Raw genomic sequence first — 16,326 nt, forward strand, 5'->3', positions numbered from 1 at the left:
AGTGTTTTCCACAACAGCTGTACCATTTTGCATTCCCACCAGCAGTGGGTAAGCGTTCTAGTTTCGCCACATCCTCGTCAACATTTGTCATTTTCCAGTTTTTTTTTAAGCCTTAGTGGGAGTAAAATGGCAATTCCTATGGTTTTGATTTGCATCTGTCTTTAATGTGAGCCCTGGTGGTGCAGTAGTGTTTAAAGTGCTCGGCTGCTAACCAGAAGGTTGGTAGTTCGAATCCACAAGTCGCTGTATAGGAGAGAGATGTGACAGTCTGCTTCTCTAAAGCCTTGCAAATCATTTGAGGTTGTTATGACTAGATGACGGTGGGTTTGGTTTGGGGCGTAATGGTTAATGACATTGAGCATCTTTTCATGTGTTTGGTAGCCACATATCTTTTAGAACGGATATGGATAGGTATTTTAAAAAATTATTTTCCCTTTTGCTCTCAAAATGTATTGTTTGGACAATAAATGAAAAAAAAAATACCAGTATTTCTGGACGCATAGAAAGCATTTAATAAATGTTAGTTTTTTTTTTTTTTCCCCTTAGTTAGTGGTGGTCAGTGATTTATATTTTAGGTAAAGTCAACCTAATGCTAAGATTGGCCCAGTTGGTGGAAATGCTTCCAACTTAAGTTTTGGTAATGAAGAGTTATATCCTTTGAGCTGTGCCTGGCATGTAGTCAGTGGTCAATAAATGTTAGCTGCTAAAACTAATATATTCATAGTAACCAAAAAAATAAACCCATTGTTGTCCGGTTGATTCTGACTCATAATGACCCTATAGCACTGTTGCTAAAATTTAGAAAAAACTCTTGAAACATTTCAGGATGATGATTATTAGCGTCATTATTACCATCATCCTGAAATACACAACATCCTGGTGGGTAAAACTGACGCATCTGTTTCAGTAGGAAAAGCCTAATATTTATCCATTGAAACCTAACTCAGAGCTTTGTGATTGTCTCAGTTAATTGCCTACTCTTTTTCTGTTTGTGAATAATTAAAATATTAAACATTTATATACAGAAACACTTAGGAATTTAGTGGTTTTTTTTTTCTTTTTGTATTTATAATGCTGCTCGTTAAAGTTACAATCTAAATCAAGCTACCTCTAAGACTACCAGGAACTTTTGTGTGGAAAACTTAAGTTTTTAGCTATGAAACGAGTTGCTAATTAATCCAAGCGCTAGTTTAATAAATATGATGGAAATATGTTCAGTGTTTCAAGAGTATTTCAGATTTTTAGGAAAAGTAGTAACAGTACTATGACTGTATATTTTTTAATTCCTGGATTAATTATAATGCAAATAGCCTGAAATATGCATCTGTGTCAGGGTGTCATTCACATTGTAAAATTTCTGCTGTATGAATCAGGTGATGGCTGTTCATGCTTATGGTTACAACCTGTAGCTGGGGAACAATGCTTTCTGTGTGAAAATACTGTAAGAATTCAGGCTCTGAGCAGAACTGCTTTTAATTTGGCTCTTAATTCTGAATATTAGATGGAATTCTGCTTTATTGATTTGACAGATTTTTACTTTTAATACCTTATACTTGTAATTCATCATGTATCTCTAAAAACTTTTCTTTTGTGTTATAAAAAAGGAATTTATCTGAAAGCCTTAAAGTTCTAGCCTATATCATTACTATTCCTAACACATCAGGTCGACCTGCTTTTGTTTTGTGGAAAGCCAATGTAAGTACTTTTTCTAGGCTAGTTACTCCCCTGAATCTTAATAAGTTTGCTAGCTAACAATGTTGGATTATGATGGTTTGGGTTAATATAAATTTAAATGTACCTCAATCTAGAATATACTGTTTTTCACTTATTAATTGTTACTCTGTTAATTTTTTCCTTATATTTTCCACTTTTAATTACACTTAAGATATTATTCTGGAAACAATTTCTTTATCTTGGTACCATGCCTTTAAGAAACTAAACCAATCAGCAAACTATGAAGTGAAAAAAAGTTACAAAAGTAGTAATAATGACGATAATTTAAGAGTAATTGACAATGTAAGGTATTTATATTACTCCAGTAATATTTAATTACTAATATAATTTCAATATCCCCTGCATTCTACATGTAAAATATACATGCTAGTGATATTTTTAACATTTCATTGTTGACCTTATTGTCTTTTTTTTTTTTTTCCTGCTGCTTTTTTATTGTACTTTGTTTTACTTCTCATTAGGATAACTTCCTATAGTTTAGCTCCTGTGGTAGTATTGCCCTCTTTTGCCTGAGCCCTGGGATCTCTTCATTTTTCTCATGTCTGTAGTAGTGATGGTTTCAAGTTCAATACTTTGATGCCAAATTTTGATCATAATTTTTATTCTTTCAGTTGCTATTTTCTTGTGAGCGTTTTCAAGTAAACTTTTTTCTCTTTTCCTTTTCTCATTGTTTGTATAAGTCTTGTGCTCCTCCCTCTTAATTACCCCTCTTTTTATTATGTAACTTCTCTTAAAACAGCTTCCTGCCAGGGGATGTTCTAATTTTTTCCATCAGAGTAATAGATGAAATATCTAACACATTAAAACTGCCACGCCCAGTGTTGTAGCCGCTCTTTGGCATAATGGAGCTAGTTGAATGTGTGTGTGTGTATGTGGTAGATATGTGTCATAAAGTTTGCCTCTGTAACCATTTTTAGGTGTACAATTCAGTGACATTAATTTTATTCACAGTATAGTATATCTATTACCACTGTTTTTTCCCAAAACTTTTTCATCACCCCAAACAGAAACTATGTACCAGGACTTCAGACCAGCAGGGAACTTGTTAGAAATGCAAATTATCATCAGAGGTTCAAACCAGAACTAACTGGTTTAAAGTCCTGCTCTGTACCCATTAAGCATTAACTCCCCATATTCTCCCCTTCCCCAGTGGATGGTAACCTCTAATCTGTTTTATATCCGTATGCATTTGCCTATTCTTGATATTTCATGTAAGTGGAGTCATATCTGTCTTTCTGTGTCTGATTTATGTCATTTTTTTTTAACAGAAAGTATTTCTTTAGCATTAAAAGAAAATATTTCCTCACTAGAAAAGGCAAAAATGTTCTGATGCACTTCTATAGTCTGTACGATTTCTTTCTTGCTTGTTTTTTCCTTCTCTTTCTTTCATTTTTTTTCTTCTTGCTCTCTCCTCACCTTTCTTCCCTCCCCTCTCTCCCTTCCCTTCCATTACATCCCTTCCTCCTTCTTTCTTAACAAAGAATAATGTAACATACGTGTATACATGTATATTTTTACTACTCAGAGCTGTTAGTTTGTCGTACTGTGGGGGCTTGTGTGTTGCTGTGATGCTGGAAGCTATGCCACTGGTATTCAGATACCAGCAGGGTCACCCATGGAGGAGAGGTTTCAGCTGAGCTTCCAGACTAGGACAGACTAGGAAGAAGGACCCGGCAGTCTACTTCTGAAAAGTGTTAGCCAGTGAAAACCTTATGAATACCAGCAGAACATTCTGATACAGTGCTGGAAGATGAGCCCCTTAGGTTGGAAGCACTCAAAAGATGACTAGGGAAGAGCTGCCTCCTCAAAGTAGAGTCGACCTTAATGATGTGGATGGAGTAAAGCTTTCAGGACCTTCATTTACTGATGTGGCATGACTCAAAATGAGAAGAAACAGCTGCAAACATCCATTAATAATCGGAAGCTGGAATGTACGAAGTATGAATCTAGGAAAATTGGAAATTGTCAAAAATGGAATGCATAAACATCAATATCCTAGGTATTAGTGAACTGAAATGGACTGGTATTGGCCATTTTGAATCGGACAATCATATAGTCTACTATGCTGGGAATGACAACTCGAAGAGGAATGGTGTTGCATTCATCATCAAAAAGAATGTTTCAAAATCTATCCTGAAGTACAGTGCTGTCAGTGACAGGAGAATATCCATATGCCTACAAGGAAGACCAGTTAATACGACTATTATTCAAATTTATGCACTAACCATTAGGGCCAAAGATGAAGAAATAGAAGATTTTTATCAGCTGCTGCAGTCTGAAATTGATCGAACATGCAATCAAGATGCGTTGATAATTACTGGTGATTGGAATGCAAAAGTTGGAAACAAAGAAGAAGGATCAGAAGTTGGAAAATATGACCTTGGTGATAGAAACAATGCTGGAGATCGAATGATAGAATTTTGCAAGACCAACGACTTCTTCATTGCAAATACCTTCTTTTACCAACATAAACGGTGACTGTACACATGGACCTCGCCAGATGGAACACACAGAAATCAAATGGACTACATCTGTGGAAAGAGACAATGGAAAAGCTCAATATCATCAGTCAGAACAAGGCCAGGGGCCGACTGTGGAACAGACCATCAATTGCTCATATGCAAGTTCAAGCTGAAACTGAAGAAAATCAGAGCAAGTCCACGAGAGCCAAAATATGACCTTGAGTATATCCCACCTGAATTTAGAGACCATCTCAAGAATAGATTTGACGCATTGAACACTAGTGACTGAAAACCAGATGAGTTGTGGAATGACATCAAGGACATCATCCATGAAGAAAGCAAGAGGCCACTGAAAAGACAGGAAAGAAAGAAAAGACCAAGGTTGATGTCGGAGGAGACTCTGAAACTTGCTCTCGAATGTCGAGCAGCTAAAGCAAAAGGAAGAATTGATGAAGTAAAAGAACTGAACAGAAGATTTCAAAGGGCCTCTCGAGAAGACAAAGTATTGTAATGACATGTGTAAAGAGCTGGAGATGGAAAACCAAAAGGGAAGAACACGCTCAGTGTTTCTCAAGCTGAAAGAACTGAAGAAAAAATTCAAGCCTCAAGTTGCAATAGTGAAGGATTCCATAGGGAAAATATTAAATGACGCAGGAAGCATCAAAAGAAGATGGAAGGAATATACAGAGTCATTATACCAGAAAGAATTAGTCGATATTCAACCATTTCAAGAGGTGGCATATGATCAGGAACCGATGGTATTGAAGGAAGAAGTCCAAGCTGCTCTGAAGGCATTGGCAAAAAACAAGGCTCCAGGAATTGATGGAATATCAATTAAGATGTTTCAACAAACAGATGCAACGCTGGAGGTGCTCACTTGTCTATGCCAAGAAATACAGAAGACAGCTTCTTGGCCAACTGACTGGAAGAGATCCATATTTATGACTATTCCCAAGAAAGGTGATCCAACCAAATCTGGAAATTATAGAACAATATCATTAATATCACACTCAAGCAAAATTCTGCTGAAGATCATTCAAAAATGGCTGCAGCGGTACATCGACAAGGAACTGCCAGAAATTCAGGCCGGTTTCAGAAGAGGACATGGAACCAGGGATATCATTGCTGATGTCAGATGGATCCTGGCTGAAAGCAGAGAATACCATAAGGATGTTTACTTGTGTTTTATTGATTATGCAAAGGCATTTGACTGTGTGGATCATAACAAATTATGGATAACATTGCAAAGAATGGGAATTCCACAACACTTAATTGTGCTCATGAGGAACCTTTACAGAGATCAAGAGGCAGTTGTTCGGACAGAACAAGGGGATACTGATTGGTTTAAAGTTAGGAAAGGTGTACGTCAGGGTTGTATTCTTTCACCATACCTATTTAATCCATATGCTGAACAAATAATCCGAGAAGCTGGACTATATGAAGAAGAATGGAGCATCAGGATTGGAGGAAGACTCATTAACAACCTGCGTTGTGCAGATGACACAACATTGCTTTCTGGAAGTGAAGAGGACTTGAAGCACTTACTAATGAAGATCAAAGACCACAGCCTTCAGTATGGATTACACCTCAACATAAGGAAAACAGAAATTCTCACAACTGGACCAATGAGCAACATCATGATAAACGGAGAAAAGATTGAAGTTGTCAAGGATTTCATTTTACTTGGATCCACAATCAGCAGCCATGGAAGCAGCAGTCAAGAAATCAAAAGACGCATTGCAGTGGGCAAATCTGCTGCAAAGGACCTCTTTAAAGTGTTGAAGACCAAAGATGTCACCGTGAAGACTAAGGCACGCCTGACCCAAGCCATGGTATTTTCAATCGCATCATGTGCATGTGAAAGCTGGACAATGAATAAGGAAGACCGAAGAAGAGTTGATGCCTTTGAATTGTGGTGTTGGCGAGGAGTATTGAATATACCATGGACTGCCAAAAGAACGAACAAATCCATCTTAGAAGAAGTACAACCAGAATGCTCCTTAGAAGCAAGGATGTCGAGACTGCGTCTTACATACTTTGGACATATTGTCAGGAGGGATCAATCCCTGGAGAAGGACATCATGCTTGGCAGAGTACAGGGTCAGCGGAAAAGAGGAACACCCTCGATGATGTTGATTGACACAGTGGCTGCAACAGTGAGCTCAAGCATAACAACGATTGTAAGGATGGTGCAGGACCGGGCAGTGTTTCGTTTTGTTGTGCATAGGGTCTCTATGAGTCAGAACTGACTCGATGGCACCTAACAACAACAACAACGGAAAAGTTGGAGAGTGTTCTATGAAAAGATTATGACCTATTGATTTCCTTTGTTGTATGTAGGTATAACGGCAACTAATACTTTTCATTAAAACTTTTATTGAAGGAGATAGTTGAAGGTATCTTTCAAAAAATAATCTCAATCTCTTTCTTTAAAAATCCATTTGGTATAAAACAATATGTGTATTAATTGTTTAATGAGAAACTACTTTGCTCTGTAAACCTTCATCTAAAGTGCAATTAAGAAAAAAAGTTACAGCCTTGGAAACCCTATGGGACAGTTCTACTCAGTCCTATCACTATCAGCAGAAATCGACTTAATGGCAATGAGTTTGGTTTATGTATGATGCACTAGGTATGATAGCAATACTTTGTATTTCTAGTGTTTTGTGAATAAATTGTTATACGTGACTAGTAAGCGTTAGTAGTAGAATGTTGCCTACATCAAAATCAAGCTTGTTTTCAGTGTATTTTGTAGTATTAAGTTGAGAATTTCTTACTAAAAAAGTATTTTGAATCTTCAATTTAATATTTGAATAGTATGTTAGGAGTGCTTTTATCCAATACTATTTTTAAAGTGATGCAGTCCTGTAGTGAATTCTAGTATATTTAAAAAATAAAATTAAAATAAATAAAAATCCATTTTCTAGACTAACATAATAATTACTGTTAGAAAAAAAAGGTGGGCCTCATCCTACCTTCCCTACCCCAAATTTTCTGGTAATTTAAATTTCAAGACAAAAATTAGAGAAGCAACTAAACTTATTTTTTATAGAATACATATAAATTTTATGAAGAAACTGACATTCAAATGGGGTCTTGAAGGTATTAAAAATGTTGAATATGAAGATATGGTGGGAGAAGTACGTACCTATAATGTAAGCAGTACTTTAGTTTGGCTGGTGTGTTGAAGTACATGAAGTGTGAGAATAGAAAACAAAGCTGAAAGCTAAGTTGGGGCCAGGCTATGAAAGTTCTTTTATGTGAGACCAAATGCCCTTTTTTATTTGGTAGTTTTTAGGTGCCATTGAGTTGGCCTCTGACTCATGCATGGCACAGTCTGTATAACAGAATGAAACACTGGTGTGCCCTGCACTATCTGCTTGGTTTGCAGATTGGACCATTGCGATTCATAGGTTTGTCACTGGCTGATTTTCAGAAGTAGATTGCCATACCTTTCTCCTAGTTTGTCTCAATGTGGATGCTCCACTGAAGCCTGTTCAGCCTCGTAGCAACACACAAGCCTTCACTGAAATGTAGTAGCAGCACATGAGTTGCATTGGCCAGGAATCGAGCCAAACTGCCACTGTCATTGAGTAAACCAATTGCTGCTGATTTGGAAGCAGCTCATGGCAACCCCAGAACATTCTGATTCATGGAGACCTCTTGTGTCAGAATAGAATGTGCTCCATAGGGTTTCCAATGGCTAATTTTTTGGACAGAGATCACCAGGCCTTTTTTCTGAGGCAGTTGTTGAAGTTATTTTGATCATGTCCTTTAGCTATAATTGGAGCTGTGATTATCCATGTAATCGGAGAATGATTATCCATGTAGTGGCATCCCTGTGGAGCACAGTCCTACTCTGACACACATGGGATCTCCATGAAATGAAATTAACTCAATAGCAGCTGGTTACCCATGTAGTAAAATATATTGGAGAGCATTTGCTTAAGATCAGAAACCCTGTAAAATACAATTATAGCAGTTGACTACATACTTAATATTGTAGTAGTCAATGTAGAATGCTTTTAGCAAATGATTTCTGGGGATTGCATTTTATATATTGCAAGCCCTTTAAATTCTGTGCAAGTTTTTGTTGTTTATCAGAAATTGAATTCCAGCTAATTTCTCCCATTATTTGGGAGATATGTTCTCCAGTCATTCCTGTTTTATTTGTAATATTAGCTTAGGCGAGCCATCAGAAGCAGCTATTTTGCTGTTTTTAAATTGGATGGAGAGTTATCTACTAATCTCTTCTCCAGCTTTAGCCTTTGATGAGTCAAGGATATGTAATTTCTTTCCTTTTTCTTCTATAATATTTGAATGCCATTTGTTTACTTATGATGCTACATGGGGCAGAACTGATTAGCTTCTTTGCTTAATGAACTTAAAATGGTTAATTAAGACAAAAACCAGAAAACCAAACCCACTGCTGCTAAGTCAATTCTGACTCATAGTGACCCTATAGGACAGAGTTGAAATGCCCCATAGGGTTTCCAAGGAGTGACTGGTGGATTTGAACTGCTGACCTTTTGGTTAGCAGCCGAGCTCTTAACCACTGCACCACGAGGACTTCTAGTAAGACAAAGACATTGAGAAATATGTTAAAGAACAGTTTCAGCAAGTGGCAAAATCTGAGGGTATTCAATAACTGTCATTTATGTATTTTACAAAAATCATTAGTAAAAATGAACAGCTTTTGTTAATTCTCAGTTGACATACTTGAGAGGCAGTATAAAGTGTAATGCAGTAGTTAAAAACTCTAAAACCAGACTTCCTGGGTTGGAATGCTGACTCTACTACTTACTAGGAATGTGATCTTGGGCAAGGTACTTAACCTCTCTCTCTGTGCTTTAGTTTCCTTATCAGTAAAACAGAACCTACCTTATAGAGTTGCTTTGGAGCTTAAATGGATTTATACATGTAAAGTATCTAAAGTATTTAGAATGGGTACAAGGTACATAGTTCTTATTATAGGCAATTTATTTTTTATATTTTTATATAATCTCATATAGCTAAGACGTATTTTGTCAGTTTTACTTATAATTCTTGTACAAATTTTGAATTTGAAAGAATAGTTTCATGTATATCTAAAAGGTATTTTGTACAAATCTGCTTATGTTTTCATGAATTTTTAATAGCATTCTACTAGTATTAATAGAGCAACTATTTTGTAACTATTAAATACTGCACCATCGTTGAGATTTAGTGCTGTATTTGGTACAAGGATCATAGTTATGATGTACATCCATGACTAGGTTGTTTTTTAAAAAAAGGTATGAGATTCCAAGTACATACAGCTGATATATTAATGTAACTGAAGTTGTTCTAATAATAAACTTAACATTTTCTGAAATCCTAAATAGATTTCCACCTTCTTCTCCCTATTCACTATTGAGTCCAGTGGAATTTTGGAATACAAAGAAAGGCAAAGAAAATAAAAGTATTGACCAAGAATAATACTGCTATCATATGAGAATGTTTCAGCAATACATATTTTTTCAAATATATTAGTCTCATTACTTTAAAACTTAAATTTATTTTGTGTTTAACTATTTTACATAGTATACAGTATTTTTTACTAGATCTTGAATTTCCTAAGAAAATTTTGTGCAACATCATGTACCAAAGATGTCACTTTGAGGACTAAGGTGCTTTTGACCCAAGCCATGGTATTTTTAGTCGCCTCATATGCATGGGAAAGCTGGGCAATGAATAAGGAAGACCGAAGAAGAAGTGACCTTTGAATTATGGTGCTGGCAAAGAATATTGAATATACCATGAATTGTCACAAGAACAGACAAATCTTTCTTGGAGGAAGTATAGCCAGAATGCTCCTTAGAAGGGAGGATGGCAAGAGTTCATCCTATGTACTTTGGACATGTTATCAGGAGGGACCAGTCCTTGGAGAAGGACATCATGCTGGGTAAAGTAGAGGGTGAGCAAAAGAGAGGAGGACCCTCAGCGAGATGGATTGACACAGTGGCTGCAACAATGGGTTCAAGCATAGTAATGATTGTGAGGATGGAGCAGGACTAGGCAGTGTTTCATTCTGTTGTACATAGGGTTGTTGTGAGTCAGAACCGACTCAACGGCACCTAACAGCAACAGCATCGTATACTGTAAGAACATTTCCAAAGGTCTTTTCAGAAAATATCACCATACTTTTAGATTTTAATTCCAAGTCTTAAATTCAGCTAATGTGGCAGTTGTTTTAGAGACCACTTCTTTACTCATTATATTTTTTACCTTGCTCTTCTTTTCAGGACGAGGGTTTTAATCAAGCAGGAAAGGAGAAAGCAAAAGGTAAGGAAAAATGTTTTTATGTGTGTTAACCTTATGAGAACAGTCATCTACTGAAGTATGTTTCCAAGAGTAGTAATTCACTTATGTGATGCTGAAAGGCCATCTTCCTTTAGTCTTCTCCATCTTTGTGAAAAGCTTGATTGGCTGACCATTTTGTTCAGGCAGATGTAGTCATTGTGGATTCCTGCCATCTTTTTACTTTCAAAATACATCCCAAATCTAATCGCTTCTCACTGCCTGTACTGTTAAAAGCTTAATTCAGATCATTATCATTTATTGCTCAGAGTTCTGTAATGACCTCATAACCTATCTCCTATTTCCATTTTTTATAGTTTTTAATTACTTTTATTGCATTAAATAGTAAAGTTGAGCATATGCATACCTTACAAATGAACAGTGTATATCTGAGAGAAATTCTTGCATATGTGTACTTTGAGATAATCAAGATTGTTTGAATCATCATTGTTGAACAGCAAAAAAAAAAAAAGAAGAAAAAAAATAGAGAAAGAAGGAAAGGGAAGAGAAAGGAAGAAAGGGAAACAAAGGAACAACTCAAATGTCCATTAGCTGTAAAATGGTTAAACTAATTGTAGCATATTCAAGTAATAGTACAACAGTGAAAGTGTACTAACTACATGTAATCAATGTTGATGAATCTCGGGAATATAATGTTGAGTAAAAGAAGCGACTGACAGAACACAAGTCGTAAGGTTCAACTTATAAAAAAGGTCCAAAATAGAAAAAACAGTGTATCAATTAAGGATAATGTTCAAAGGTAGTGAAAATATAAAGACAAGGGGTAATTACTATGAAAGGCATTCAGTGAAATGATGCCTTATTATAGTTTTAGTTCCTGTTTCCTTAATTGCTAATGAGGTTTATTCAGGTTTCATCTTTTGTAACATCCTTTTCCAAGTGTTTTGCCCATTTTTCAGTTGGTTGTTTATCTTTTTATATCGTGTCCTGAAAATTCTTTATCATCTCCCTGCTTAAAAGCTTCCATTGCTTTCCATTGCTTTTAGAATAAAATCCAATGTAACCATAGCCTATGAGGACCTGAAGAATCTGCGCCCTGCTTGCTTCTCTGACTTTATCTCTTACTACTTGACACCATCCATTGTATTTCAGCCACACTGACCTTCTTTCTGCTGCTCTTGTTCCCTTTGTCTAGAATATCCTCCCTCAAGATATCTGCATGACTGACTTGTCAACATATGGGTCTCAGTTTATCTATTTTCTCCTCAGATTGGCTTTCTCTGATCACTGCTTCTAAATAGCTTCCTACCGTCCAGTTAGCCTCTATCCCACCCTGCCCCTCTTGTTTTAAATTTATAGCTCTTTTCATAATCTGCTATTTTCTTGTTAATTTATGTGTTTATTCTTCCCCCTTTCCTGAGGTTATATCTCAGAGACCACGGAGTGACCCCTTCTAAGCATGACAGTAGCAGATTGCCTGGAATGACATCATTCTGGAAGTTATTTGCATCTGAAATTCCTCAAAGCACAGCAAGATCTCTTGCTGGCTGTGCTAGCTGCACCCTTGATAGTTTGAGTCCTCTCCCTTCTTGGCTGAAACCCATCTGTACCCTGGTTCAGTGTGTAATTTTTTTTTTTTTAATTGTGCTTTAGGTGAAAGTTTACAGTGCAAATTAGTTTCTCATTTGAAAATTTATGCATAAATTTTTTTGTGACTTTGGTTACAATCCTTGCAGTGTATCAGCATTCTCCCCCTTTCTCTTTACACCCTGGGTTCCCAGTGTCCCTTCATCCCTTCTCAGTTTTCCTGTCCCTTCCTGCCTTCTTATCTTTGCTTTTGGACAGATGTTGCCCATTTGGCCTCATATACTTCATTGAACTAAGAAGTGTTATCAGATTTTTTTTTTTTAACTTTCTACAAACATAATTTCTAATCTTTTGGGACCTAGGAATATTTTTAAAGTTCTGCTTAGAGATATGTTAACTAAAGAAAGATTGTAAAAGGCTGTAAAATTTAGAGTCTTTAGGGAAAATACATGTTATTGTGATTGATTATAATTTATATATGTAGACATATAAAGGTGATATCACAAAATATAAAAATATCAAGTAAATGATTTAATAGCTTTGATTTTTTATTATTTCTAATTCTGCCTGAAACTGTGTGGTTGCTGCAATAATTTTTTTAATTTTTAAATTATTTTAGGAATACTTTGAAAAGAAAAGGTTAAAATCAAAAATGAAGTTACTGGGAGTTTTATCTCCTGCCAAAAATTCTACTGCCAGTTTAGACCTTCTTAATCTATATATAGTAAATCAGATATCTTGCAAGAAAGAAATGTCTGGTAAGTCTTTCCTATAGCATATTATTTTGACACTAATGCAGTCATAATAACTTTTAACTTTCTAATAAGTTTATAATCTTAGAATTTAAAGGATACAGAAAATAAAATAATTTTAAAATTTGGTCGCCCCTGTAAGTTAGAAGCTTAGCTAATTTTTGTTTAAAACCTTATGTTGCTTAATGGATTTATTTTTATTTTTAGGTATGTGTATGTGTTACTATATAAAATTAATTTTACAAGATATTGTTAAGCTTATTAGAGGGCAGTTGTTTCAAGTTATTACATTATTCCATGTAGGCAGATGTCACCAAAGCCTAGCTAAAGATCAAGGAATAAACATCTTTACTATCTTACACTATTTAGAGAACGTGTTCTAAAAGAGAAGCTGGAAGAATTTTTGTCTCAGTGATTAGCTTCCTATCTCACAACTGGAATTATTTCTTAGACATTACTGGGATATCAACTATAGTAGTCTAATACTTCATAATAAAGTCCATTTTGGCCTATACTTTAATTCTTCAAGTAAATAAAATGTTTAATCAGAGTATTTATCTTTTCTACCTCAAAGGAACTTGTGTTTGATATTTAATTTTTAAAACAAATCCTAAAATGAGACATTAATAAGACAGTTCATCAAGAGGGGTAGAAATTGATCATAGTATTTTTAACATCTCCTCTTTTCCTTTCACTGCCATTTTTGTCTTTCTCTCCATAGATGAAAATTTTTGCAGAAAATTTAGCTATACACTAGAGTAAATATTTTTTGTAGACTTTCAAAATAAAACTTTTTGCTGTAAATATATTAGGTGTATTTACCTTTATATATCCCCTTACTCCCTCACTTTCTTTTTTTTTACCCATTCATTCAACATACGCTTATTGAGTACCTTCCGTAAGTATTGTATTAGGTGCTGGAAACATAATAAAAAGCAAGATTTATTAGTCAGGACTCATGGTTATGCATGACAGAAATTAAAAAAAAGGAATACATTGCTCACTTAACTAATAGGAAAGGCAATAGTGCAGTTGGGCCTCAGAGGCAACTTGAATTAGGGACTTGAATACTGCCAGGATTCTCTCTCACCTCAGATATTAGTTTTATTCTCTCAGACTGTCTTCATCAATGGGACTCAAAATGTGACCTCAAGAAACTTCCATTGCAGGGAAGGAGTCTCCAGATAAGTACAGCATTACTGAAAAAGGAGAACAAAGTGGGAGACCTCACACTAGCTGATTTTAGAACATATTATACTGCCACAGTAGTCAAAACAGCCTGGTATTGGTACAACAGATAAATAGAACAATGGAACAGAATTGAGAATCCAGACATAAATCCATCCACATACGAGCAGCTGATATTTGACAAAAGCCCAAAGTCTATTAAATGGGGGGAAAGACAGTCTTTAACAAATGGTGCTGGCATAACTGGATATCCATCTGCAAAAAATGAAACAAGACCCATACCTCACACCATGCACAAAAACTAAGTCAAAATGGATCAAAGACCTAAATATAAAATCTATAATGGTAAAGATCATGGAAGAAAAAATAGAGACAATGCTTGGAGCCCTAATACATGGCATAAACGGTATACAAAACATTACTAACAATGCACAAACACCAGAAGAGAAACTAGATAACTGGGAGCTTCTGAAAATCAAACACTTCTGCTCATCTAAAGACTTCACCAAAAGAGTAAAAAAGATTACCCACAGACTGGGAAAAAATTTTTAGCTACGACAATTCCAACCAGTGTCTAATCTTTAACAGCTACATGATACTGCAAAACCTCAACAACAAAAAGACAACCCAATTAAAAAATGGGCAAAGGATATGAACAGGAACTTCACCAAAGAAGACTTCCAGGCAGCTAACAGATATATGAGGAAATGCTCTCGATCGTTAGCTATTAGAGAAATGCAATGAGATCCCATCTCAGTCCAACAAGGTGACATTAATCCAAAAAACACAAAATAATAAATGTTGGAGAAGTTGTGGAGAGACTGGAACACTTATACACTGCTGGTGGGAATGTAAAATGTTACAACCACTTTGGAAATCGATTTGGCACTTCCTTAAAAAGCTAGAAATAGAACTACCATACAATCCAGCAATCCCACTTCTCAGAATATATCCTAGAGAAATAAGAGCCTTTACACGAACAGATACATGCACACCCATGTTCATTGCGGGACTGTTTATCAAGGTGCCCATTAACAGATGAATGGATAAATAAATTATGGTATATTCACACAGTGGACTACAATGCAATGATAGAGAACAACGATGAATCTGTGAAACATTTCATAACATGGAGGAATCTAGAAGGCATTATGCTCAGTGAAATCAGTCAGTTGCAAAAGGACAAATATATGAAACCACTATTATAAGAACCCGAGAAATAGTTCAAACAGCGAAGAAAATATTCTTTGATGGTTACAAGAGTGGGGAGGAGGGAGAGCGGTATTCACTAAGTAGATAGTACCCAAAGCCAAAAAGAAAAAAAAAGTAGATAGTAGACAAAAACAATTTTAGGTGAAGGGAAAGAACGCACAATACAGGAGAGGTCAGCACAACTGGACTAAACCAAAAGCAAAGAAGTTTCCTGAATACAACGGAATACTTCAAAGGCCAGAGTAGCAGGGACGGGCGTCTGCATACCAAGGTTTCAGGGGACATCTAGGTCAATTGGTTTAACAGTGTATTAAGGAAACGTTCTGCATCCCACTTTGGTACGTGGTGTCTGGGGTCTTAAAAGCTAGCAAGCAGCCATCTAAGATGCATCAATTGGTCTTAACCTACCTGGAGCGAAGGAGAATGAGGAACACCAAAGAGACAAGGTAATTATGGGCTCAAGAGACAGAAAGGGCCGCATAAACCAGAGACTATATCAGCCTGAGACCTGAAGAACTTATATGGTGCCCGGCTACCGCCGATGACTGCCCTGACAGGGAACACAACAGAGAATCCCTGAGGGAGCAGAAGAACTGTGGGATGCAGACCTCACATTCTCGTGAAAAGACCAGATTTAATGGTCTGACTAAGACTGGAGGGACACCAGACATCATGGTCCCCGGACCTTCTGTTAGCCCAAGACTGAAACCCTTCCCAAACCCAACTCTTCAGACAGGCATTGCACTGGACTATAAGACAGAAAATGATACTGGTGAGGAGTTTCTTGGCTTAGATAGACACATGAGACTATATGGGCAGCTCCTATTTGGAGGCAAGATGAGCAGGCAGACGGGGACAGGAGCTGGCTGAATAGACATGGGGAATACAGGGTAGAGAGAAGGAGTGTTCAGTCTCATTAGGGGGAGAGCAACTACAAGTACATAGCAAGGTGTATGTAAATTTAGTATGAGAGATTGATTTGATTTATAAACTTCCACTTAAAGCACAATAAAAAAAAAAAAAACTTCCATTGCTCATCTCTGCCAGCTTTGCCACCAAGGAAAGACCGAGAGTTGTTTCTCTGGTTCCAAATTTTAAAAGTCCATTGAAAG

The 16,326-nt window shown here is 36.3% G+C and overlaps 1 protein-coding gene across 1 annotated transcript in view; it reads left to right on the plus strand.

Moving 5' to 3' along the window:
* The first annotated feature begins 341 nt into the window (after positions 1 to 341).
* C4H12orf40 (chromosome 4 C12orf40 homolog) overlaps positions 342 to 16,326 on the plus strand; it is a 59,964-nt gene continuing 43,979 nt past the window's right edge. The window contains exons 1-4 of the mRNA XM_049884851.1: positions 342 to 411; positions 1,886 to 2,021; positions 10,460 to 10,499; positions 12,682 to 12,820. Of these exons, the coding sequence (XP_049740808.1) occupies positions 342 to 411; positions 1,886 to 2,021; positions 10,460 to 10,499; positions 12,682 to 12,820 (385 nt within the window). The remainder of the gene's footprint in view (positions 412 to 1,885; positions 2,022 to 10,459; positions 10,500 to 12,681; positions 12,821 to 16,326) is intronic.

Source organism: Elephas maximus, chromosome 4 (assembly GCF_024166365.1).
Source record: "Elephas maximus indicus isolate mEleMax1 chromosome 4, mEleMax1 primary haplotype, whole genome shotgun sequence".
NCBI classification, from domain to species: Eukaryota; Metazoa; Chordata; class Mammalia; order Proboscidea; family Elephantidae; genus Elephas; species Elephas maximus.